This window comes from Botryllus schlosseri, chromosome 9 (genome assembly GCF_051294905.1).
Source record: "Botryllus schlosseri isolate E-star chromosome 9, Bs_hap1, whole genome shotgun sequence".
Taxonomy (NCBI): domain Eukaryota; kingdom Metazoa; phylum Chordata; class Ascidiacea; order Stolidobranchia; family Styelidae; genus Botryllus; species Botryllus schlosseri.
Genome location: NC_137244.1, coordinates 26146225 through 26171774, shown reverse-complemented (window position 1 = coordinate 26171774; position 25550 = coordinate 26146225). Strand labels below are relative to the sequence as shown.

The window sequence follows — 25550 nt, the reverse complement described above, 5'->3', positions numbered from 1 at the left end:
AAAATATGGTAAGCCTAGGATATGGCAAATGAGTCTGCCATACAATTCAATTACACGGGCTAATAAATGGTAAGTCGTGGTAGCGAGAAGAAAGATATAAGTCACGTGATATACAGACATGGGCGATGGATGTGATGTTAAGCGCCTACTGGCAGATCTGGTTCGATTCCCGTCGGAGGTTTATCCGGGCTCCTCTTCACCCGCCGTTGTCGTTCTTATTGCGACAAAAAAGCCCAGAAAAAGACCCGATGAAAGAAACCACTCACAAGCAATGGAAAGAACTAGTAGACAGGGCCGCGGCTTCAAAAAAATCAACATCGAAAAAGAACTGTGACATCGGGCACTCTCGGCCGAGATTGATGATAGATTAAAAGGATCGCTTCTGATGCGTGTCGTTCGACATCCTGCTATCTGTTCATGACATCGCATTGTGTCTTATCGCATTGTACATTGTGTGTGACTTGTTCAGATGAAAAGTATAACTCAACGATTATTATTATATCTTATAAGTGAATGAACCGCGAGAGGGCGCAGGGCGTTCCATATCGCCTCTGCTAAAAAAGAGCATCAATTCAAATATATCAGGAAATGGATGCCAAAATATTCACATAGGTGAACGCGATAACAGCAGTCGAAATATGTTATATTCATACACCGAGATAATAATGAAACAATATGAGATAGCTAGTATGATTTATGAATTATTAGCAATTATTATCCGTTCAATACACCACAAAAATGCGATAAAAAAAGAAGATAGGACGGTGTCGAAGCGACTTGTCGTAGTCTTTGGAATCAGACGCCAAATTTGACCTAGGCGATGTAAAGAGGAGGCATGCACACTGAACGAAAAGTAAAAAAAAGATCGTATAGAAAAAATCAAGCGACAAAAAAATGGGGTGGCGTGTAATGGAAGGCGAGATCGATAGGTCAGGTCGTGGTCCCATAATCTTGAGGATGGACCAGTATTTATATAGTATTAAATGCTTGTATTTCGACTTTAATGTGGATATGCTTGTCGACTGTCGGATGGCCGGCGCGATACTGTTCCACACGTCAGGTCCGGCATATTTGATAGAGCGATGATCTTTTCGGTCGATCATATGATATTTAGACGACGTGCGCTTGTGATTCCGAGGTAAAGAAGTCATTGAAATATTCGATGCAATGACCACAGAAGAACTGATACACTGAACAAGTCACACACAATGTACAATGCGATAAGACACAATGCGATGTCATGAACAGATAGGAGGATGTCGAACGGCACGTAGTTGCGCTCCTCCTCAACCTCGACTGCCCGATGTCACAGTTCTTTTCGATGTTGATCTTTTTGAAACCGCGGCCCTGTCTACAATCGGGTAACCGCAACACAATGGCCATAACGATGACCCGTTGCGACTCTCCGATTGTTCGAACAATGCCGATATTTCAGACTTGGAGGGCAGATTCTAGGTGGATCAGTGCCTGATCATATTTTAATTTATATTTTTTGGAATCGGTGCAACAGTAGCTTTCGATCAAGACCAGATTCAGTAATTTCTGCACTCGGGAAGATAGCCAGCGAAGCTGCAAAATAGGTCGTTGCCGTTCCATGTTTAATTTCTATAGTTCAATGTACTATTTTTAGATAGTACACGAACTTCTTTGTTGACACAGTCTTGACTGGTGTATTTTGATAAATTTGGCTTTATGATGTTGTATAGCAGCGACATTGTTTCCAATTTGTTATGTCTGCTACCAAGTACTAATAATTGTTTTTTATTTTTTGATTGATAGGTTTTACAAACAGATCATGACTGTACAGACAGACGCAAAATCACTTAAATCACGAAGTGACTGTTACAAGTTACTGTCGCAGTCGAGTGGCTTTGGGTCCGCACTCCGCAGTTCCGCTTGGTCCGCTGTTTAGTGTTTGCCAAACTGAAACAACATTCGTGCGTGCAATGCAGAGTGCAGACTGCATTAGTGCATTATATGTTACGATTATATGTTTATATAGCTCACAACTCAGTGGTCAGTGGTTAGGCCGGCTGTATGCCAATTGTCAATTGAGATGTATAATCAGTGCCGTAAAGACTATTCATTTGAGTGATATATTCATGTATATAATGAGGTTCTGTAACGGTACCCCTTTTCCGATCAAAACTGCGATATGACGTCGTACGCTGAGGAGGAGGAGGAGCCGTAATCCGCAAGTACAGCAGCGCTGCATCACTGTAACGACGAGATTGAGGGAGAGAAAATATATTGAATCACCACAATAATAGATCTTGGAGCATAAATTTTATGAAGGAGCAGGGTTGTAATGTAACCAAGTCACAAGGCTCCGAGTCACAAGTCAATCTCAGTTTTATAGTTTTGACTCGAGTCAAGTCGAGTCATTTTCAATTCACCACCGAGTCAAGTCCGAGTCCAAGTCACCGAGTAGAGGGTCGAGTCCGAGTCATGGTATTATGACTCGAGTCCGAGTCATGGTATTATGACTCGAGTCGAGTCCAAGTCATTGTGTTGACTGCCCAATTTCCAATTAAAGGCTTGTTAAATTCACTTTATATAACTCTGTTTGGTGATATTGAATGGTTCGCATTTATAATATTATAATTTTCGTCATTTCAAGCAGTTTCTGGACGCATTTTCAAGTACCAGTACCAATAGACGAAATCCCAATAGTGTGATTACGTAACTATTCCTCGAAATTACAATGAAACGTCGGTCTTGGCCTTCTGAGTCTCAAGTCATATGACTTGGTTCGAGTCATGCGCAATGACTCGAGTCCAAGTCGAGTCAATACACAAATTGACTCGAGTCAAGTCATTTCCATATTTTGAGAAAATGACTCGAGTCAAGTCGAGTCATCTGAAAAACGTGACTCGAGTCGGACTCGAGTCGAGTCATGACTCGAGTCATTACAACTACAACCCTGTGAAGGAGCATATAATAACATGACTATATCATGAATCAGGATTGTAAGTAACCAAGTCACAAAGTTCCGAGTCGCTACGGTAGTTCTCTTTCTTTACTTTTACATTGACTCGACACTCGACTCATTTTCAACTCAGGGAGCAAAGGGTGGAGTCATAGTCTTGAGACCCCAGTTCAAGAGTAGAGATCATGAACTATATACTTGAAGTTCTGGTAACCATAAAGTAACGTTAACTTGTCTGCTGAGTGCCCCTACGCGGATTTTCAAGACAATAAATGCCAGCTGCAAAATTCGCTTAAAAATAATCAAAGTCTATTACCCAATTTTCTATACATATACTTATCATGTTATCTTCACGAAAAGTCATTTTGTGACTGTTTCTCACAAGCCTACAGTTAATATTTGCACCAGACAGATGACAGTTGCACGTTATTTAAGCTAACTTTGAAAAAAAAACTTGACTGGGTCCTCTGGGGTACGTGGCAGTCCAAAAAGGGGCAGCGAAGACAAAAAGGTTGAAAACATTGGTCTCTATTTTGCCGCACAATAAAGGGAATGGCCAATTATGCCAATCTACGATACTATTATAGCAATTGACCACAGGGCACAATGTTATATTATCAGAGCATATAGCGATTTGCAACGGCGTAAATTGCTATCATATACAGATTACAGATTCACGAGCGATAATATAACAATAACAATGCGTGCTGTTCCAGCAACGAGGGAACCTAATTTTACTCCACAAGAGAAAGAGTTGCTGTCGGAGTTGGTAGCAGAGAACCCGGAAGTCGAAAATAAAAAAAACGACAAATATTCCACTATTGCGAAGCACAGAGCGTGGGAGAGAATTACGGAGAAGTTTAATTCCAGCGGGCTGGAAACGATCAGGAGTCAAAGATCTCTAAAAAAATGTTGTATGAACATGAGAACCAGGGCGAAATGCGACGGGGCAAGGGTTAAAAGCTATAAGAGGAATACGGGGGGTGGTCCGAAGACGGAAGCATTATGCTGTGAGTGTAAAAATTGCATTATATAATTGCACACAATCATATTCGCACTGATTTCCAGCAATGTATTATTTACATGTGTTTTTCAGTGGTTGTTCCCAGTCCGATTCACCCGAGCGATCATTGCCTCGATCAAGATAATATCGATGGTGAAGAAGAATCTTGTAGGTAGTGTAATGTGGTATCATATTTGTTATAATGGCAGCGATTACTTTTTAAAGACGTTATCCATTCGGTCCGTACGGAATCGCCGGTCACAAGACATTCTTCATCGACTCCCGTCCGTTCTGGAAGGAGATCAAAGAGAAATGGCAGCTTTCATTCCGGTGAAATATCGACTGCATCAGATCAACAAGTCCCTTTAATCCAATATTGTTCTTTGAACAGAAGACAGCGCTGAGCAACCTCCCAAAAGGAACAAATCTGAAGTTCTGCATGACGAATATTTGGCAGAAAAGATAAAAGCTATGAAGCAAAAATTTGAAATAAGAAAACGGGAGATGAAGTTGAAGGAAGAAGAAAGCGCATTAACGAAACAAGCGCTTCAGTTGAAGATAACATGCTACAAAATGAAATTGAAAACTGGCTAACAGTAATGCCCCAAGTTCCTGTTTCTGTTGTTGTTTCTTTTATAGTTTGACTCTAGTCAAGTCAAGTCGTTCTCAATTCACCACTAAGTCAAGTCCATGTCAGTGAGTAGGTGGTTGAGTCCGAGTCATAGTTTTGTGACCCGAGTCCAAGTCATCTTGTTCACTGTTCAGTTTTGAGTTCAATCTGCTTCAACCCACTTATTTCAACTCTTGCTCGGGTGATATAGAATGGCTCACATTCATAATATCGTAATTTTCCTCAGTTTCTGGCCCTATCTTCCAAATATCAAGACTGATACACGAAATACCAATCATATGGTGACTTTACCATTCTTCAAAGTTCGAGTCATGCACAATGACTCGAGTAGGCCTACAAGTCGAGTCAAAACACAAATTCGCTGATTGATGCCGTGCACCGAGAGGATCCACACAGACCTCCTGAATCGCAATTCTATCAGATCATTGAGTGGCCTAACTATTTTGAAAACTGGTAATATCAGCAATGTTTATACCAGTGTTGTGACCAAGTCACAAGGCTCCGAGTCACAAGCCAATCTCACTTTTATTGTTTTGCCTCGAGTCAAGTCGAGTCATTTTCAATTCACCACCTAGTCTGAGTCATGGTATTATGACTCGAATCCAAGTCATTGTGTTGACTGCTCAGTTTCCAGTTGAAGTCTTCTTAAATCCACTTGTTATAACTCTTGGTAATATCGAGTGGTTCACATTTATATTAGACTAATTTTCCTAACTTTTAGCAGTTTCTTGTCGCATTTTCAAGTACCAGTACCAATAGAAGAAATCCCAATAGTGTAGTTACTTTACTATTCTTCGGAATTACAGTGAAATGTCAGTCTTGGCCGTCTGAGTCAGTGAGTCACGATTTTCTGATGAATCGAGTCATTACGACGCTGGTTTATGCTCTGGTCAAATATTTCTAAATTTTGCAGAGATCTGGATAGTGCTGGAATAAATATTGCATTTCTTTGGATTCCAGGTAACCGTGGAGTTGGATTTCATGATTCTGCCGATAAACTCGCAAAATAAGTTGTGCCGTCTCCAACTTGGCGAATAATCAGAGATATCCTGACAAGAAGCTAAAACAATTTTCAAAGAACAAAGTCCCTTAAAATGGATAAACAAAGTTGTGGCTATTGGATCCTGCAAGAGAATACATGACTCACACGGGATATTGCCGCCACTGGGACTCATAAGAAAAAAATCCTCGATAATGATACGACTTCTGGCTGGGCATGGGCATTGTAAACTGAACGGCCTGCCGTTGCGTCAAATAGGTTATCACGACGATGGTCTTGGAACGACACGACGCGCGACTGAAATGGTGGAGCATTTTTTGCTACAATGTGCTCGCTATAACTGGCAGCGAAATTACTCAATGGATATAGCGTCATTTTATGCATTCGAAAAAATGTCTCGAGTCACCAAAAAAACGAGACTCGAGTCGAGTCATTACAACCCTGATATATAGGCCCTACTAAAGTAGTTTGTTGATAGAATCTGTTCTTTTGAATTCTCTACTAGTTGCTGATGATAACCCCTGACGAGTGTCAGCCGAAAATATTCGGGTTCATTTCTTTATGAATATACTATTCAACTGTATATTGAAGTTCTGTACCTACAAGAAGCTGTTTAAAGTAGTTTTCAACGAAGATGTCTCTGACCGCCCATCTGGACAAACTATTGTTTTCTGAATACTCTGCTCCACGTCATCGTCTTCGGGCAACGGTTGTTACGTTATGTAAACACGCAATTGCTATTATTGTTGTGACGCTGCTGTGCAATTTTGTTCTTAGCGGGATTCGTAGAACACGGAATCTTTGTTCTATCACCCCAAAGCATTGTTCAATTTTTGGCACGCATCTCTATGCGCGGGCGATTATAGCATTCCCTGTTAATTATCGAGTTCAAGTCCAGTCCAAGTCACTTCTGTGATACTCATGGGTGATATTGAAGGCCTCGCATTCATAATATACTCATGATAATGTTGATTTCAAACAGATGAAAGACATTTTCTGAGCTGATTTTTTGAGCATCGCTCCCAATACACAAGACTTGAATCAAGTCATATTATAGTGTCTTGAGCCATATGACTTGATTCGAGTCATGCCCGATGACTCGAGAACAAGTCATGTCATTACACAAAGTGAGTCAAGTCGAGTCAACAAAAATTTGTGACTCGCGTCGATTCATTACGACCATGATTACATGTACAAACTGTTCAACTCATCTAACAGTGACATTTATTCGAATCTATGGTGCTGTTTACCATTAATTTATTGAGTACTGTGCTTCTCAGTACATAATATAGTTCAAGTTGTGGACAATAGGAATTATATCGAACATGGCTGCATACAGAAGAAAAGCGGCCGCTATGTTTGCCAACAGCGACGAAGATGAAGTCGAAGAGTTTGACATCACAAACGAGGATTTAATGAACGAATTCAATCCCGACAGACCTCAATTCCGTCAAACGAAGGAGCAGGCTCTTTACGGAATATGGGCCACGCAATCGGAAAAGAATTTCAGGTAATTTTTCCGCAGAGCTGGTCAGTCATGAACCACTTCCACTTAGTTCAAGCAGATTTTTATTATTATTATAGAACTACCCACCGTAGATATTATTTTTTCAGTTGAAAATTTTGAACACCAATAACTGTGCGATTTCAGGTTTTAATCAAGCCAAATTTGGTGTAGGCCTACAGCATTTTTTAGCCAACCCAACATTTAATGTAGACCCAGTCGATTTTGCAGTAAAGAGTTATTTTTAAACAACCCTAATGTACGTATCTCGAATTTCTTGAAGAACACACTTGATGATCACGTGAAACACCATACATATTGACGTGTTCATGTGGACGAATGATTACCGATTATCATATTGTTCTGAAAAGAAAGTCTGCTAGTCCCCGCTTATCTATAAACTAAAAAATACGAGAAATATTGCCTTGCGATTTTTATACCTCGTCTATTACCTTTTGCAGTAAGAAATCAAAAGACTACAGCGCCCCGGTCACATTTATAAGTGGCGGGGTAAAAGAGGGCAGTGATCGTAAGCGTCAGTACGACACTGACGAGGAGGAGAATATGGATAATTTTGAAGAAGAAATGTCCGGGAAAGTCACCCCGAATATGTAAAGTTGATCTTTTAATTATTATTCACTCTAAATTTATGTGGTCAAAGAAGCAGCCGTAAATATCACATCGCTCAATATTCGAAGCAGTTTCCTCAAACATACTTTTGGAGTAAACCTGAATGTTTGCGGCTGACATTGGTCAGGGGTAATCGGGATCAACCAGTCGTGAGTTAAAAGGAATGTTGTATATTCCTATTTGGTGATTGTTGATGTATACAATTTTCTTTTGAATTCTCCACTAGTTGCTGATGATCACACCTGATGATTGTTGACCGAAACTTTTCGGGTACCGTATATGTCGATATTAATATATAATCACTTCTATACTGAAGTTCAATGTACTATCGAATGACAGTTTCAATATTTTTAAATACCTTCCAGCAGGGGCGTAGCCCGTCGAGAAAAAACTGGGGATATTTAAAGAAAGGGGGGGGTTGTTTTTTTTTAAAACGAGAATGCTTCAAAAAAATAACTCAAATTTTCCTGCAGATGAAATCATATTTGGTGATACTATTATTGATATACAACTTTCTTTCCAGTTATGTACTAGTTGCTGGCGATCACCCCTAACAAGTGTCAGCCTAAAATATTTGGGGTCATTTATATTATTCATATTGATATTACAATTACGTGTAACCCTGTTAATAACCAGACCAAATTGTGATTTTTTGCAGCGATCCAAAGCCGCCACAGGTCCATCCTGCCAAGAGCAAGACCAAAATGTCATCGGCTGCTGCCGGTCCAGGACACTCGTACAGTTTGACAGCCAAAGTAAAGATGAAAGAAAAAATGTCCTCGCAATTCGGGTCCTTCGAAAGACACACGAAAGGAATCGGTAAGGTCGCAACCCAGTGGTTTTAAACCTTCAATAGACTGGGTAACCCGTACGCTAATCTGAACATTCAGGGAACCCCAAATTTTTGCTGACCCACAAAATGTAATAGGCCTACATCTGATCTAATATAGAACTATGGCGTCACAAATGAAGCGTGCTTCAACAACAAAACCATTGAAATATGATTTTCACGCAAAGCAAAAACAGTATAATGAATATTTATTTCAAATCAGTGATTTGGGCTATCCATTTCGGGACCAGCGTGAAATGCGAGTCTTCACCGTCTAAAACGCTGTCGTATTGCACGGTTTAAAAACGTAACAGCCTAACACCGATTGCTTGATTGCAAACGTCGGAAATTAATATTCTACCGTAAACGTAATTACGACCTCAACGTAAGTTTGGTTTTTATTAGCAGAACGAAGACTCAAGGAACTAAAACTAAACGTGATGCACTAAAACATCCAATATATTCGGTAGTTACCATGATCAATGCGAATAATCATGAGACTATGGAGGAACAATAATCGCCACCTAAATATTGGAGATAGAATTGGCATTCAGAATGACCTCCCCAAACACGACACTGCACACAACGGGCCACTAAAACAGGTCAATACACACTAGGGGTGTTGAAAAATGATTTTTTTTCTCAAATTGTACTGGTTACTTGATAAAATTGTTAGGTTATCTAATTCAAGCCTGCTCACCAAATTTGGTTCAATTCCAGCCAGTAGCCGCATTGCTACAGGAGAAGGAAGTTTCTATTTATTATATAAATATAAATTTACAGAAATTTCAAAAATTTCTGTTCGCCCCATCACAGTGTTAGGTTATCCATAGAAATGATGTTCACCAAATTTGGCTGAATTCCAGCCAGTGGAAGCGGAGTCATTGTAGTTGAAAAATTTGGATAAAATAGTTTTTATGGTGGGCAGACCGGTAATAAATAGTTAAGGAATTGGTCACCGTAAATACTATTTTATTAATAATCCAAATTTTTCGATGGCAATAACTCCGCTTCCACTGGTTGGAAGTGAACCAAATTTGGTGAACATCGTTTCCACAGACAACCTAACACTTTCATAGGGTCAAAAGAAAATTTTGAAATTTTCTATTATTTATTTTGATATAATGAATAGAAAATTTCTTCTGTAGCAATGCGGCTATTGGCTGGAATTGAACCAAATTTGGTGTGCAGGCTTGAATTAGGTAACCTAACAATTTTATCAAGTAGCCAGTGAAATTTTAGAAAACAGTCATTTTTGAGCACCCCTAGTGTATATTGACCTCCAGGGAACCTCTGAGACTGTCTAATTAGAATTAACAAAGTGCCCGTAATGTATTACAAATTGTGAAATGTTTTTATGCTATAATTTTGATTCTTATCCAATTTCTGGTTTTCCTGAAAATGCTACAGAAGAGCTGTATCGTATGAAACGAGCCAAGCTTTGATCTGATGTGATTTGGTAAAAACTTGCAGTGTGTAGCTGTAATTCTAATCTGATTTGGATAAGCTGGATATTTTGTCGTTGTGAAGTTGCTTATATATTATTCCAGGTATGAGGCTGATGCAAAAGATGGGTTACAGAATGGGCAAGGGGCTGGGACGCGACAATCAGGGTATTGTCAACCCGATCGAAGCCGTGAAGAGAACGAGAAAAGCGGGTCTCGGGGCTGCGGGCAGCGAGAGAACGAAGCAGTCGTTCATCCATTTCCCGTTACAAGACCCCGAGGGGGAAGAAGAGAAAGATATTAAGGTATTCTGTAGGAATAGTCAGAAGGGGGTGGTCAGTAGGGCTGGGCATTGTTGTGACCAAGTCGCAAGGTTCCAAGTCACAAGTCAATCTTAGTATCGAGTTCAAGACAGGTTCAACCAGTATTGTAATGGCTCGAGTCATGACTTGACTTGAGTCATTTTCCCAAAATGTGGAAATGACTCGACTCGAGTATTGACTCCACTTGGACTCGAGTCAGTACGCATGACTCGAACCAAGTCATATGACTCGAGACTCGGACGGCCAAGAGCGACGTTTCATTGTAATTTCGAAAAGTAGTAAAGTATTACCACCCTATTGGGAGTTCGTCTATTGGTACTGGTACTTGAAAATGCGACCAGAAACTAACAAAAGTGAGGAAAATTGGTATATTATAAATGCGAACCATTCGATATCATCAAACAGAGTTATAAAAAGTGGGTTTAACAAGACTTTAACTGGAAGCTGAGCAGTCAACACAATGACTTGGACACGGACTCGAGTCATGATGCCATGACTCGGACTCGAACCTTTGCTCAATGACTTGGAATCGGACTTGAGTCGGAGCCTTGTGACTTGGTTACAACCCTGGGTTCAACTCACTTCTGTGGGAGTCTTGGGTGATATCGAAGGTCTCGCATAGATGATATACTCATATTTCTCACTCTAAGCATGGCTGTTCAAACAGACAAGATACAGTTTCTGGGCCTATTTTTCAAGTATTGTTCCTGATACACGTGAGTTCGTATTTGATTTTAGGAACAAATTTCAAAATGGAGAAAAGACGGCAAGGAGAAGACAGAGAAAAAATACGTTTATAAAACGGTCGAGGAGCTGAAAAAATCGGGAACCAAAGTCAAGAAAAAGAGAGACCCATCCGTAGCCCCAACACCGCAGTCCAGCTGTCTTGCTAACGTGAAAGTAATCGACATGACGAGACGCGAGCAGAAAGTTTTTTCTGGGTAACTTCGATTTTCGTTTCTCCCTTATTTCCGGGGGTTTTCTACTTGAACTAGAAACATAATATTGCCATACCAATCCTGCTTTAACCCTTTCTTATCGGTCGGCCTACTGACCAAAATTTTACTGCATCCACAAAAAAGACGATAAAATGTCATCCACATGGCTTAAATCGATGCCCAATATATTGCCGTGAACCTGAAGTAGCCGCCTAGCGGTCTGAGATACTCTTACGGCTCAGACGCCAGAGGGAATAGCGGTGTGTGAGAAAATGTTCTCGATTTCTTGAAAATAAAATACAATTTTGTTCTTCTATATCTCCTGACGTCATAGTTAGGCACTCTCTTGATATATGACCACCTGATTGCGTTTCGCATGAATCTCTACGTTCCAACGAGACATTTCACGCTACTATAGCGCTTCATAGCCCAGCGCTACGATCTTGGAAAGGTAGACATGATAGCACGAATCACGCGGCCGCCGCCGATGAGTAATCGATTACGTAATCGCGTAATGTCGCGGAAGGCAATTCACTTCCAATTCTACATAGCATAGTAACTATTTTATATATCTCCATGCTATTGAAGTGGTATCAACCCCAGTGGCTTGTTATATGTAACTTGCAACTGCATAACGGATTCGTAAGTATACACATATTGGCTTATTCGACACTGCCCAGTGCCCATTTATACGCTCGAGAAGTCATTTCATGTGATACATTATTGCTTTATTTCACACCAATTTGAACTGTAACGGCTAATGTTCCGTGTATGATCAACAGTAGTCAAAGAAGCCAACAGTAACTTCGTGTGCCATCTAAACCGATATATAACTGCCTCTATATGATCTTGTTTTTACAGGCTCTGGTACCAAAATAGCCTAACTCTCACGCTTATTTGTGTAGTGTTAGGGCTGGTGTCGGCTTAGTTATACAATACTAAACCCCATGATAGGGATATTGATGAATGTGCCAGGATAATGGCCAACCATTTGTACAATTTGCAATTGCCTGAAGCAATTGTACATCTGCTTGAAGCCGCAACGAGTCGGATGAACTTACGCAGCCATGATTTTCACGTAATAAGGTATTGCTTTCTTTCACGTCGATTTGAAACATCTCTATGTGCTAATCTTCGATATAAGGACTTTCATGGAATAGTATGACCAACAACAAGTCATACAAGATAACTCTAATTGGTTATATGACGTCTAGAACGGAAGATACAATGGTTTATATTCCCGGCGTTCATACACGCGAACATCATTACAAATTCAATTTTGCGGGAAACGTTTTTGCGTGTTCAATCTGCATTTCAAGCAGGATATACATTGCTATAATAGGTTGTACATGGTCGTATGTATGCGTATTCATAATAACTATCCATATAAATCGATTGTTACAGTTTAGAAAGTAATGCAGGTCGAGCTATCTTAGAATAAATAACGACTCATCCGTGTTAAACAATCGCGGTCCAGTATACTGGACCGCCGGTCGCAAAGGGTTAAATGGTGTTCTGACATAGATAACGATGATCTCACTAATGGAATACTTCTACACACTTTGGGAGTACTCAAGTAGATTTGAAGAGCTTCTTGAAGGTACAGAACTTCAATATACAATTGAATAGTATGCTCATTAGGTGTGTTCAAAAATGATTTTTTCTCTCATGTTCTACTGGCTACTTGATAAAATTGTTAGGTTACCTAATTCAAGCCTGCACACCAAATTTTGCTCAATTTGCACCAGTAATTTTTTTTATTCATTTTTTTTATAATAAATGAAAAACTTTCTTCTCCTGTAGCAATGCGGATACTGGTTGGAATTGAACCAAATTTGGTGTGCAGGCTTCAATTAGGTAACCTAACAATTTTACAAAGTAGCCAGTAGAATTTGAGATAAAAAGTCATTCTTGAACACCCCTAACGTTCATATTGAAATGAACCCGAATATTTTCGGCTGACATTCGTCAGGGGTAATCGTCACCAACTAGTAAAAATTGGAATAGAACATGGTACATCAACAATCGTATCATAAAACATGATGACACCGGCATGAAATTTCGACGTTATATTTGGTGCAAGCTTCGAACGGACCTGAAACCAGTCTTCCTGTAGAATTTTCAGAAAAACTGGAGATTAGGTTAGAATTGAAATGGGAGCATAAAAACATTTCACTAATTAGATTATAATTGGATTATCCGCATTTCGCTTTAATTAGTGTAATTAGACTACTAGAATTATCTAGTTGTCCAAGTCTGCAGCGGTTAATTGCATCTTTTCGCTCAGGTATCACGCCATTTCGGGCCGTCAGGGGGGTGATTCTGGTTCTAGTAGCGATGATGACACCAGCTACGATCGACGTGCCGATGGCAGAGAAAGATTCACTTGCCCCGAACTGGAGCACAACCTCGACACTTTGATCGAGCAAACGGAACAGAAAATATTGCATGTGAGCGAGTGTTTAGAATTGCGTGTCCCAAATGTTAGTTCGAGATTTAATTCAATTACTAGTTTTTCCTATTCGATCATTCTAATTCTAATCCAATTTGGAAATAAACTGCAGGTATAATTCTACTATAATTTGGGCATAATTCTGTAGCTATAATGGTAATTCAATTTGTAAAAAAACTGTAGCTATAATTATAATTGTTGTCTTATTTGTATAAAGCTAACTATAATTCTAATTGCAATCTAATTTGCAAAAAAACTAGCGACAATTCTAATTATAATCAAATTTGAAAAAAAAAGTATGTAGCTAAAATTCTGATTTTAATCTAATTTTGAAATATTAGCTATAATTGTAATTCTAATCTAATTGATCTAATTTGGATAAAAAACTGTGTAGCTAAAATTTTACTTTTAATCCAGTTTGAAAAATAAAAAAACTATACCGTAATTTTCCAAGTATACTACGCACCCTGAAAATGGCATGCAATTTACTGGGAAAAAGCCTGTACCCATGTACAGTCCGGACCCTGCATTCGCAGTACACGAAAAGCTGTGTTTAGCATACGATTTCGTTCTGTTTTGCAATGTTCATCAATCATGACATAATCATCGCTAATCATAATACAATTAACGGCATTGTCTCTAAACGATAGGTAGATAGCAGCCTAAGCCTGTGAGGCTGGCGACGCGATTGTTGAGGCCTTTTGTTGGCGCGATGGAGTAGCGAGGATAGCCGCGCGTGCGTGCAGCAATGCTTGCGTGCACGCGCTCAATGACCTAATTTTGCTCGCGTACAAACGGCAAACCAACTCTCAGCAGAAGACGTGTGCTGTGCTGCGCTGCTCGTTAATTGGCAGCGCTTTACACTGATAATACGAATTACTGGGCGCGATGGCTGGAAACAAACATGAAGAAAGGTGTGATTTCAAGTTTTTTATCGAGGGAGATATTTTTCAAGGCTTGTTGCACCCATGTATAATATGACCCCCCTATTTTAGGGCGAAAAATCGGTAAAATTTTGCGCCTTATGCATGGAAAATTACGGTAGTTGAAATTCTGATTCTAATGTAATTTGAATAGCTGGTTCGTGGTACCGAACTTGAATATAGCTTTCAATGCAATATATATATATATATAATATATAAGTAATATATAATATATAAATAATATAATATATTCGTGCGTGTAACTGTTTATTTACGAATTGCGTTGCTACTATAGTACCGTATGTCTGTATACTTGATAGTTTGTTATTGTTGCCATTGGTACAATGCGAATTTCATGGTTTGTGATTTTGATTGTTGTGTAATACTTTGCCTTTTTGGTTTTGCTTTTAAATCTGTTAAAATCCCTTTGGTGTGCCGTTAATAAATATTATTATACAATGGACATTGTATTGATTAAGCTATAATGTAATCTGGCAAAAACTGTAGCTATTATTCTAATCTGATCGGGAAAAGCTGAAAATATTCTAGCTGTTCAACCCCGCTTCCAATCCTTGCAGAACGATCGTCAGCTCGATTACGAAAAAGACCGCGTCGTATCGTTGCGTCATCAGCGCGAAAAGCTGAAAGAGACTTTGCAGGCGGAAGAGAAAGAAATTTTAAAACTGCAGGCACGGAACGTGTTGATTTGCCGCGTACGCCAGCTAATTCCTGTTCGTCTCCGCAGACTTTGTTGAGAATTGTCGAACAGTGCGAGGAGCAATCTCAGTCTGGGATCGGCTGCGAATCTATTCTGGACCAACTGGCCGAGACTTTTGCGCAGCTTCAAGTGAGCAGACTAGAATTAGACTAATTACACCGAAATCCTGGTAATATAATTCTAATCTAATTTGGAAAAAACTGTGTAGCTATCACATGGCTGAAACCAAGTCACAAGGCTCCGAGTCACAACTCTCATAGTTTTGACTCGAGTCAAGTCGAGTCATTTTCAATTCATCACCGAGTCAAGTCCGAGTCCAAGTCAGCGACCAGAGGGTCGTGTCTAAGACGTGGTGTTGACTGCTCAGTTTCCAGTTAAAGTCTTGTTAAACCCACTTTTTATAACTCTGTTTGGTGATATCGAATCGTTCGCATTTATAATATATAATTTCGTAACTTTTAGCAGTTTCTGACCGCATTTACAAGTACCAGTACCAATAGACGAAATCCCAATGGTGTGGTTACTTTACTATTCTTCGAGATTACAATGAAATGTGGGTGTTGGCCGTCTGAGTCTCGAGTCATATGACTTGGTTCAATAAACAGATTGACTCGAGTCGAGTCATTTCGGTATTTTGAAGAAATGACTCGAGTCGAGTCATCAGAAAACAGTGACTCGAGTCAAGTCATGACTCGAGTAATTACAACCCTGAGCTATCATTAAATCTAATTTGGGATAAAAGCTGTGTAGCTATCATTCTAATTTTATTCTAATTTGAAAAAAACTGTGTAGCTATCATTAAATTCTATTCTAATTTGGAATAAAAACTGTAGCTATCATTAAATTCTAATCTAATTTGGAAAAAACTGTGCAGAGATCATTCTTATTTAATTTGGAAAACTAACATTGAATAATAGTATATTGATATTGAAATGAACCCGGATATTTTCGGCTGACACTCGTCAGGGGTAATCGCCAGCAACTAGTATAGAATTGGAAAGAACATCGTATATCAACAATCGTATCACAAAATATGACTTCGCCGGCATGATATTGATAATATTCATGGCGAATAGAGATCTTTTTTCGATGGTACGTGAACTCCATATATAGGCACAGACTTTGTTTGCGTATTTTGATAAAATTTGACTCCAAGCCACCCAAATGAAAGTGTGAACGTCCTCTCCTGACATGTTTCCGTTTGATTCACAGGAAACGTACTTTGCCGAATATAAAATGTTGGAATTATCGGATTTGGCCGTTGGCTTCGTTCTGCCGCAAATCCGCGAATATTTCTCAGAGTAGGTCTTGCGTTGTGCGCCGTCCACCCAAGTTGTGACTGGAGAGTGATGTTTTTTTCAGCTGGAAACCTTTGGAAAGTCGGTCGTACGGGGTTTCCGAGATGAGAAGATGGAAGACGTTGCTTGAACTCGATGAATCGTCGTATAAAAGGGTGTGGCATGACACATTATTATCCTTTAGCAGGGTTGTAACCAAGTCACAAGTTCCCGAGTGACAAATTATTCTACTTTATAGTCTTGACTCGAGTCAAGTCGAGTCATTTTCAATTCACCATCAAGTCCGAGAATAAAGGTTCAAGCCCAAGTCATTGTCTGTTCTCTGTTCATTTTTGAGTTCAAGTCCTGTTCAACTCACTTCTAAACTATGTTTGGGTGATATTGAATGACTCGCGTTCTTAATATACCAATTTTACTCACTTTACACAGTTTCTGGCCCTATGTCACGAATTCCAGGACCGATAGACGAAATACAAATAATGTGGTAGGTTACTATTTTTCCGAGTCTGACAAAATGCCTGTCTTGGCCGACCGAGTCATGCGTGATGGCTCGAGTACAAGTCGAGTCACTACACAAATTACCTCAAGTCGAGTTATATTCCTTATTTAAGAAAATGACTCGAGTAAATTACCGCCCTTTTAATACTCGATATATGCGAAAGCTAAAAGCACATTTTGAACAAAATTCGACATTTGAGAGCATCATAGAATCTAGCAAACTGAGTTGGGCAACCAGAAAATTTGAATCTTTCCCAAATTATATTAGGATTAGAATTATAGCTGTACTTTTTTTTCCCGAATTAGATTAGAATTAGAATTAAGCTACGCAGTTTTTTCTGAATTTTGAAATTAGAATTACTAAATTTGAAAAATCTCTGAAAGTTCTGTTATCAAATTAGAGTTGATTACCGTAGCAAGAGAATGGTGAATGTCTTTACAGCAAGCCTGGCTCGTTTTACACTATACAGTTCTGCTGTAGCATTTTCAGGAAACCAGAAATTAGATTAGAATTAAAATGCGGCCATAGAAACATTGCGTAAATTAGATTTGGCATTTCATTCTAATTTGTCTTAATTAAACAAGTAGAATTATCTAGTTGTCCAAGTGTCTGCTCCAATCCACATATAATATTACATTCGTATTGGTAGGTTGGAACAAAAATTCTGCCTTCACTTAATTTGATTTCATACTGCAGGACACGGATTCAGGGTGCGGCAGTGATGACATGTACCAGTACTTGCTGTGGAACGTCTGGATGCCCAAGATTCGGTCCGCGGTGTTGGAATGGGACCCCAGGAAGTGCGACGCCATGGTCGAACTGATCGAAAACTGGATGCCGCTTTTGCCCTCGTGGGTTTTTGAGAACGTGACTGGGCAATTGGTTAGTATTAGATCCTGAGGTTGAATTTATGGGCCGAGACTTATGCGGTTGGGTTGTTCAAAAATAATTTTTTTTTCAGATTTTTGCTTCTATTAGATAAAATTGTTGGGTTGGCTAAAAAAACGTTGCACACCAAATATGTCTCGATTACAACAAGTATATGTGAATGCACAGGAATTTGAAAATTTTGATATTTTTTTCAAATTATGCTGTCAACCCAATGAAATTGTTGTTTCAACACAATTTGACGCAATTCCAACCCGTAGAATCAAAGTCATTTGAGTTTTTCATTTATAATTCCGGGATTACCCACCGTCCAGGCTATTTTTGTGAGTCCGAAATTTTCAACTGCAGTAACTTCGCTTCTACTGGTTGCAAGTGAGCAAAAATTGTTAAGCACCATTATTTTAGACAACTTAACGATTTCATGGGGTTGACAGTAAAATTTGGAAAAAAACTAAAAAAATTTCAAACTCCTGTGCTTTCACATCTACTTGTTGTAATCGAGACGTATTTGTTGTGCAACGTATTTTTAGCCAACCTAAATCCCAGTTTTCAGGCCCCTTTCGAGTAGGCTATCAGTCCTGATACGTACGAGACTTGAATAAGACCTATAGAATGTGCCGAGTCACGTGCAATGACTCGAGTACAAGTCGAGTCAATGCACAAATTGACTCATATGAAGTCGAGTCGACCAAAAATGGCGACTTGAGTCGAGTCATTGCAGCCCTGCTTTTTTGTATATTGTGTAGTTTGATACGCTTGTATATGTGACATTTTTGATATCTCAGATACTGCCTCGGCTTCAACAAGAAGTGGAAAGTTGGAACCCGTTGACCGATCCCGTGCCTTTGCATTCCTGGATTCATCCATGGCTGCCGCTGCTTCAAGATAAGCTTGTTCCGCTGTAAGTGTTCGTATACACTGTTTTTGTAACTAAATATTGGGTTGTTGAAAATTTTTTTTTCTAAATCTTGGTTGCCTGAAAGAACGATGTACACCAAATTTCAATCCATTCCAATCTGTAATCACGAAGCTATTGCAGTTTTGAAATTTTGGATTAAATATAAAATTTTATATTTTAAATATTCAGCTTTTATCAGCTTCGCCATGAAATTGTTACGTTGTCCGAAAAAATGATACGCAACAGATTCCAACAGTGGCTACTTTTTTTTTCCAGGTACGGGCCGATTAGGCACAAGCTGGGCAGCGCGTTGCAAATGTGGCACCCCCGGGACCCTTCCGCCAAGGTCATTCTGGAACCGTGGCACGAAGTATTCGTGCGCGGCAGCTGGGACGCTTTCATGATCAAGAATATCGTTCCGAAATTGGGTATGAACTCGTGTTGCTAATGCGCCCGTCATTATCAGTGCTGGGCAAAAGATAATTTGGGTTTTTTCCAACCTTATCCATTTCATTGCGGTTTGTGACAATGCCAAGAGTTTTCACGACTTCAGAGATTGTCATTTTCACTAACGTCTTCCACAGTGGAAAAATAGTATCGAGTCATTTTTAATTCACCACCGAGTCCAGTCCAAGTTTTGACTTGAGTTGAGTCCAAGTCACTTGGTTCAGTTTAAAGTTTAACCCACGTTTTTTAAAATCTGCTCGAGGGATTTAGAATGGCTTGCGTTCATAATATCGTGATTTTACTCAGTCCTAATCGTTTCTGGCCCTATTTTCCAAGTATCAGGACGAAATACCAATCATGTGGAATCTTTACTATTCGAAATTACAATGAAATGTGGGTCTTTGTCGTCCTAGTCTTGAGCAAAGATGGGCGGATTCCAAAATTTCGGGATCCGGATCCGGCTGGCAATGGGAAATTCAGAGTCCGGAAAAATCCGGCTGGTGATTGTCCAGTTCAGAATCCGAAAAAATCCTGCCAGAACAATGCTAATTAATCATATCGCAGCAAAAAATCCGGCTAAAATCCGACCGTCACCCCAAATTCAAAATCCGGATCCAGTCCAGCCAGGTAAAAAATCATTGAAATCCGGCTCCTGAACCGGACTGTGGCCATCTTTGGTCTTGAGTCATATAACCTGGTTCGCGTCATGCACAATGTCTCGAATACAGGCCGAGTCAATATTTAAATTGACTCTAGTCAAGTCATTTTAAACGTTTGAAAAAATGACTCGAGTCGTTGCAACCCTGTGTAGAATTACTTCGTTATTGATTACTGACCACCTCGTCATATATTACTTTTGTTCACTGGCTCTTCAGTATGATTTAATATCATTTGCATCCAGAGAAATGTATGAAAGACTTTATCGTAAACCCGCACGACCAATCGCTGGCCGACTTCACATGCGTCATGGAGTGGGAGGGCCTGATACCACAGCCTTCGCTGGTGTCCATCCTGGAAACGCTCTTCTTCCCCAAGTGGCTGCGCGCCTTGAGCTCGTGGCTCAATTCCGCATCTGTGGATTACGACGAAGTGGCGGAATGGTACACGGGATGGAAGCAGTCCATGCCGAGAGGGGTTATGGCCAACTCGTTTGTCAAGGTGGGGTCGAATTCTCCTTGCCTCTATGATCAAGGTGGTCATTGGGGCTAGCGTTGGGACCCCGGGAAATCCCGATCCCGGGATTACTCCCAATGAAATCCCGGGATTTGTAAACAGCATCAACCAAGGCTTACGAAACGCCATATCACTGATTTTGGTAATAAAGCAGTGTCACAAACTCGGCTGATTGCCTAAAACAGTGGTCTCAAACACGCGGCCCGCGTCGGCATTTTGAATTTTCAAGTATTCGACAATATTTAACTGGAAAATATCTTATTTTGGATTTGAGAACTTAAAATTCAATCCAAAACCACTCCAAAACCTGAATCACTAGGCCAAATGCCCGCTAGCTGTGAAGTTATAACGCGACAGCTTTTACGATAACATGATGCATTTGTCATCTCGCATGATGTCTAACTGTCTCTAACTTATTCTTTCGCCAAATTATGCCAAACACAACAATATTTTTAGTAAAATATTTAAAAATATTACTTTTTTTTGGTAAACGTGATTATTCCAATAGTGAATCACATTTTCACAATGTGTATGGAATGCCAGTTTGCAAGGTCCGTCAAATAACACCTAATCGGGATTACAGAATATAACCCTATTTGACGCTGCGGCCCGCCGCGTCATCAGAAACTACGAAATTGGCCTGCAAACAAATTTAAGTTTGAGACCCCTGGTCTGAGCGATGATACTCTTGATGCTTTCAGGTTTTGCGTCAATATTACAAGGAATAAATGTTGTTTGTGAAGCTTGTATGTGTATTTTACTACTTTTCTAATCCCGGGATTGAGAAGCGAAAATCCCGGGATTTCAAATCTGATCCCGAAGTCCCAACCCTAATTGGGGCTGTTCAAAAAGTAATTTTTATTTGCAAATTTGCTTGGCTGCTTGATAAAATTGTTAGGTTGCTTGAAAAACGATGTAGAACAAATTTTGGCTCAATTCAAACCCGTAGAAGCGAAGCTGTTGGAGTATCAAATTTGGGATTTTGAAAAATAGTGTTTACGGTGGCAAATTCTTTAATTATTTGTTATAGAACTACCCACCGTAAATACTGTGATTTGAAATCCCAAATTTTGAACATCAGTAACTTTGCTTCTTCGGGTTGGCCAAATCTGTTGTGATTCGGTTTTACTGACAACCTAACAATTTGATAGGGTAGACCAGTGGCTCCCAACGTGGGCGATATCCCCCCCCCCCCCAGTGGGCGATTTTTAGAAACAGAGGGGCGAGAATGTTAGAACGACCAATGAGATCATTAACACGGTAAAAAATGCATGTCAAGAAGGCTTATTCTGCGTATTCTGCGCATGACGCGAAAAAAAAGGTCAACTCAACTGAAAGTAGACGAGGGAACCGGTTTTCCGAGCACCTACCGCCTCGGACGAATGGCCTTTTTTAGTAAAATCACCAGCGATCCGAGTTAGGTGAATAGATTTCCCGATTATATGTCCGCTTTTTCGGGTCTGTAAATATGGGGGGCGAAAATTTGTTTCGAGATTGATAAGGGGCGAGGAGTCGATAAAGGTTAGAAACCACTGGGGTAGACGGTAAAATTTGAAAAAGTTTTATTTTATTTTGAATAATTATTGAATAAATCGAAAACTTTTTCCCATATAGCAATACTTCTATAGGTTGGAATTGAACCAAAATTGGTGTGCAGCGTTTTTGTACGCAACCCAGCAATTTTATCAAGTAGCCTGTAAAATTTGGAAAAGGCGTCATTTTTTAACAGCCCTAATGCGCAATCGCTTATAAGTGCTCCAATAGGTTTTGCTCACTTGTACTCAAAGTATTTCTTCTTTTCTGAGTACTCAAGTAGGTTTTGCCGACTTGCACTAGACTACTTACTGGTTATGACTTCAAACTAGTTCCATTTCCAACAGCTTTCGGCTTTTAGGCCAAACCTAAGACTAAGCTAAGCCTACTGACTAGTCTGTAACTGGAACATCCGTTCGCGGTATTTATTTTTATTCAAATCTCTTCAGGATCGCTTCAAGCAGGCGTTGGAGATGATGAATCGTGCCGTGTCGGGACGGCCAACAAACTACCAGGAAGCGGAGGACGTGGTAAGATATCGTTACCGCAGATTGGATGCCCGTGGCATACTGGATTGACACAGCAGAATTCAGATTTAGCTTAATCTCAATGTACTATTTTCAGATGGTACGCGAACTCCTTCTGTAGGCACAGACTTGGTTTGCGTATTTTGATAAAAGTCGACTCCAAGGCACCCAAATGAAAGTGTGAACAACGTGACAACACGAAATCTGTCGACTTTTATCGAAATACGCCGAGTCAGTCTGTGCCTACTGAAGAAGCTTGTGAACCATCTAATAATAGCACATTGAGAGGAAGCGCTCTCTCGTCAGGGTTGTAACCAAGTCACAAGGTTCCGAGTCACGAGTCAATCTCACTTTTATAGTTTTGACTCGAGTACAAGTCAAGTCATTTTTGCATTTAAAACATTGACTCGAGTCGTCAAAAAATCGCGGCTCGAAATTTCATGCTTGCGACGTCATATTTTGTGTTACAATTGTTGATAAACAATTTTCTTTCCAATTCTCCACGAGCTGCTGACGATTACCCCTGACGAGTGTTAGCCGAATATATTCGGGCTCATTTCAATATGAATATACTATTCAATTGTGTATTGAAGTTCTGTACCTCTGAGAAGCAGTTCATTTTCTGCGTGCCGGAACCCGGCATTCTACAGTAATGTGTTAGCTGAGTAGTTGTAGAATAGATTGTTGTGGAAATTTGTGGTTTGTCAGGTTGTAAAGATTTATGTTAATACTAGCATTACATTATTCAACATAATTTGAGCATTTGAATTATTTGATTACACGCATTGCGTAATTTCAATTTCCTTTGATAATGACCGTCTTCACCCTTCTTCTTACTTTTTCAGCCCGAAGAGATTCATCCTCAAGCCTCCAGACCAAGACATCCTCTCTCTCAGTCCGTTCAGATATCGTCACTGCCCTCCAATTTCAAAGAGCTCGTGCAGCATAAGGCCGAGGAGAGGGGAATACTTTTTGTGCCTCTGAGACAAAACCCAGATGGCAAGACCATCTACAGGTGTGGTAGTGATTATTCGCTGCAAATTGCGCCTTTGACTTTATGGCTGGATGTGTTGTACTTTTTGGACTGTCCAGTAGGGTTGGTTAAAAATACGTTGCATGCCAAATTTGGCTCAATTCCAATTAGTAGATGTGAAGCTACAGAAGTTGGCTTACCCTTTACCCCATAAAATTCTTCAGTTATGTACAAAAACGATGCAGAGTAAATATCATGCAATTCCAACCCGTAGAAGCGACGTTTTTCAATAATAATTCGATGATTACCCACCGTCAATGCTATTTTTTCAAATCCAAAATTTTCGACTGCAGTAACTTGGCTTCTTCCGGTTGAAATTGAGCAAAATTGTTATGCATCGTCATTTTACACAGTTTAACAATTTCGTGGGGTTGACAGTGAAATTTGCGAAATGTTTTGAAACGATTTTTAAATTAAATTCTAAACTTTCAAACCCCTGTAGCTTCACATCTGCTAGTTAGAATTGGGCTCTTTTTTTTAATTCGGAATTTAAATCAATTTCCAAGTTGTTGCAAATTTAGTAATACTAATTCTAATATAACGCGATATGCATTTTTATCGGTACCTAGTATTTTAACCGGTAATATTTCGCTTCTAATGTCAATAATTTGCGAAATGTTTTGAAACGATTTTTAAATTAAATTCTAAACTTTCAAACCCCTGTAGCTTCACATCTGCTAGTTAGAATTGAGCTCTTTTTTTTAATTCGGAATTTAAATCAATTTCCAAGTTGTTGCAAATTTAGTAATACTAATTCTAATATAACGCGATATGCATTTTTATCGGTACCTAGTATATTAACCGGTAATATTTCGCTTCTAATGTCAATAATTTGCGAAATGTTTTGAAACGATTTTTAAATTAAATTCTAAACTTTCAAACCCCTGTAGCTTCACATCTGCTAGTTAGAATTGAGCTCTTTTTTTTAATTCGGAATTTAAATCAATTTCCAAGTTGTTGCAAATTTAGTAATACTAATTCTAATATAACGCGATATGCATTTTTATCGGTACCTAGTATTTTAACCGGTAATATTTCGCTTCTAATGTCAATAATTTACGAAATGTTTTGAAACGATTTTTAAATTAAATTCTAAACTTTCAAACCCCTGTAGCTTCACATCTGCTAGTTAGAATTGAGCTCTTTTTTTTAATTCGGAATTTAAATCAATTTCCAAGTTGTTGCAAATTTAGTAATACTAATTCTAATATAACGCGATACGCATTTTTATCGGTACCTAGTATTTTAACCGGTAATATTTCGCTTCTAATGTCAATAATTTCACTGTTTTCAGACTGGGAACAAGGCTCGTGTATATTGATAGAAATGTCATCTTTGTAAAGGAAGGTGATAAATATATACCTGTGGCATTGCCGGCTGCTCTTGACCGCGCAACAACGTAGCATCAACACCGTCCGTACAAATATGACGTTATTTGTATGATGTGGGGACTGGCCCAATGCGAAGCTCTTCCTGGATATGCAATAGCAGAAGATGGCGGTGAAGCCTGCTTTCCAGCTTGGTGTATGCAAGGGAAATGAATATCACGACTTGAAGCGATGGATTTGACTGCGTGTGAACGTGAACGTATCAATGATTGTTTTTTTGCAAGACATTTGTCAAGTTTTGTGGGTTGTACATGCTAGGATTCAGCAGCCTATTTCATCAGGAAGTATTCTGCTTCTACAGAGAGTTGTTTACAAAAGTTGGTGTTGTTATGCAATATTAAGGAATGACGTGAATTTCAGCTGGATTTTAGAGTACAAAATGAGACCCGACTCGTAAATACTTAATAATAAATCTGAAATCCTAAATTTTGAAAATCAATAACTTCGCCTCTACGTGTTGGAATTGAGCCAAATTTGCTGCGCATCGGTTTTTCAGACAACCTAACAATTTCTTGTAGTGGCCAATAAAATTTGAAGAAAT

The 25550-nt window shown here is 39.4% G+C and overlaps 2 protein-coding genes across 3 annotated transcripts; both read left to right on the top strand.

Annotated features, from left to right (window-relative positions):
• The first annotated feature begins 3464 nt into the window (after positions 1 to 3464).
• On the top strand, positions 3465 to 6843 carry LOC145445797 (uncharacterized). 2 transcript variants are annotated; one of them, XM_080323941.1, is made up of 5 exons: positions 3465 to 3939; positions 4026 to 4100; positions 4158 to 4262; positions 4327 to 4528; positions 5524 to 6843. In XM_080323941.1, the coding sequence occupies exons 1-4, from the start codon at positions 3492 to 3494 to the stop codon at positions 4524 to 4526; spliced, it is 828 nt and encodes a 275-aa protein (XP_080180067.1). In that variant the 5' UTR covers positions 3465 to 3491; the 3' UTR covers positions 4527 to 4528; positions 5524 to 6843. The 2 variants fall into 2 exon arrangements, with proteins under 2 accessions (XP_080180067.1, XP_080180066.1); XM_080323940.1 differs by having other exon boundaries at positions 4324 to 4528.
• A 38-nt stretch (positions 6844 to 6881) lies between these two features.
• On the top strand, positions 6882 to 25248 carry LOC145445801 (tuftelin-interacting protein 11-like). Its single transcript, XM_080323945.1, has 17 exons — positions 6882 to 7073; positions 7529 to 7678; positions 8356 to 8516; positions 10077 to 10276; positions 11033 to 11235; positions 13520 to 13682; positions 15186 to 15296; positions 15353 to 15454; positions 16538 to 16626; positions 16688 to 16778; positions 17819 to 18004; positions 18796 to 18911; positions 19185 to 19336; positions 20257 to 20513; positions 22511 to 22591; positions 23434 to 23603; positions 24916 to 25248. Exons 1-17 carry the CDS (start codon positions 6889 to 6891, stop codon positions 25022 to 25024), a joined length of 2526 nt encoding a protein of 841 aa, XP_080180071.1. The 5' UTR covers positions 6882 to 6888; the 3' UTR covers positions 25025 to 25248.
• The last annotated feature ends 302 nt before the right edge of the window (positions 25249 to 25550 follow it).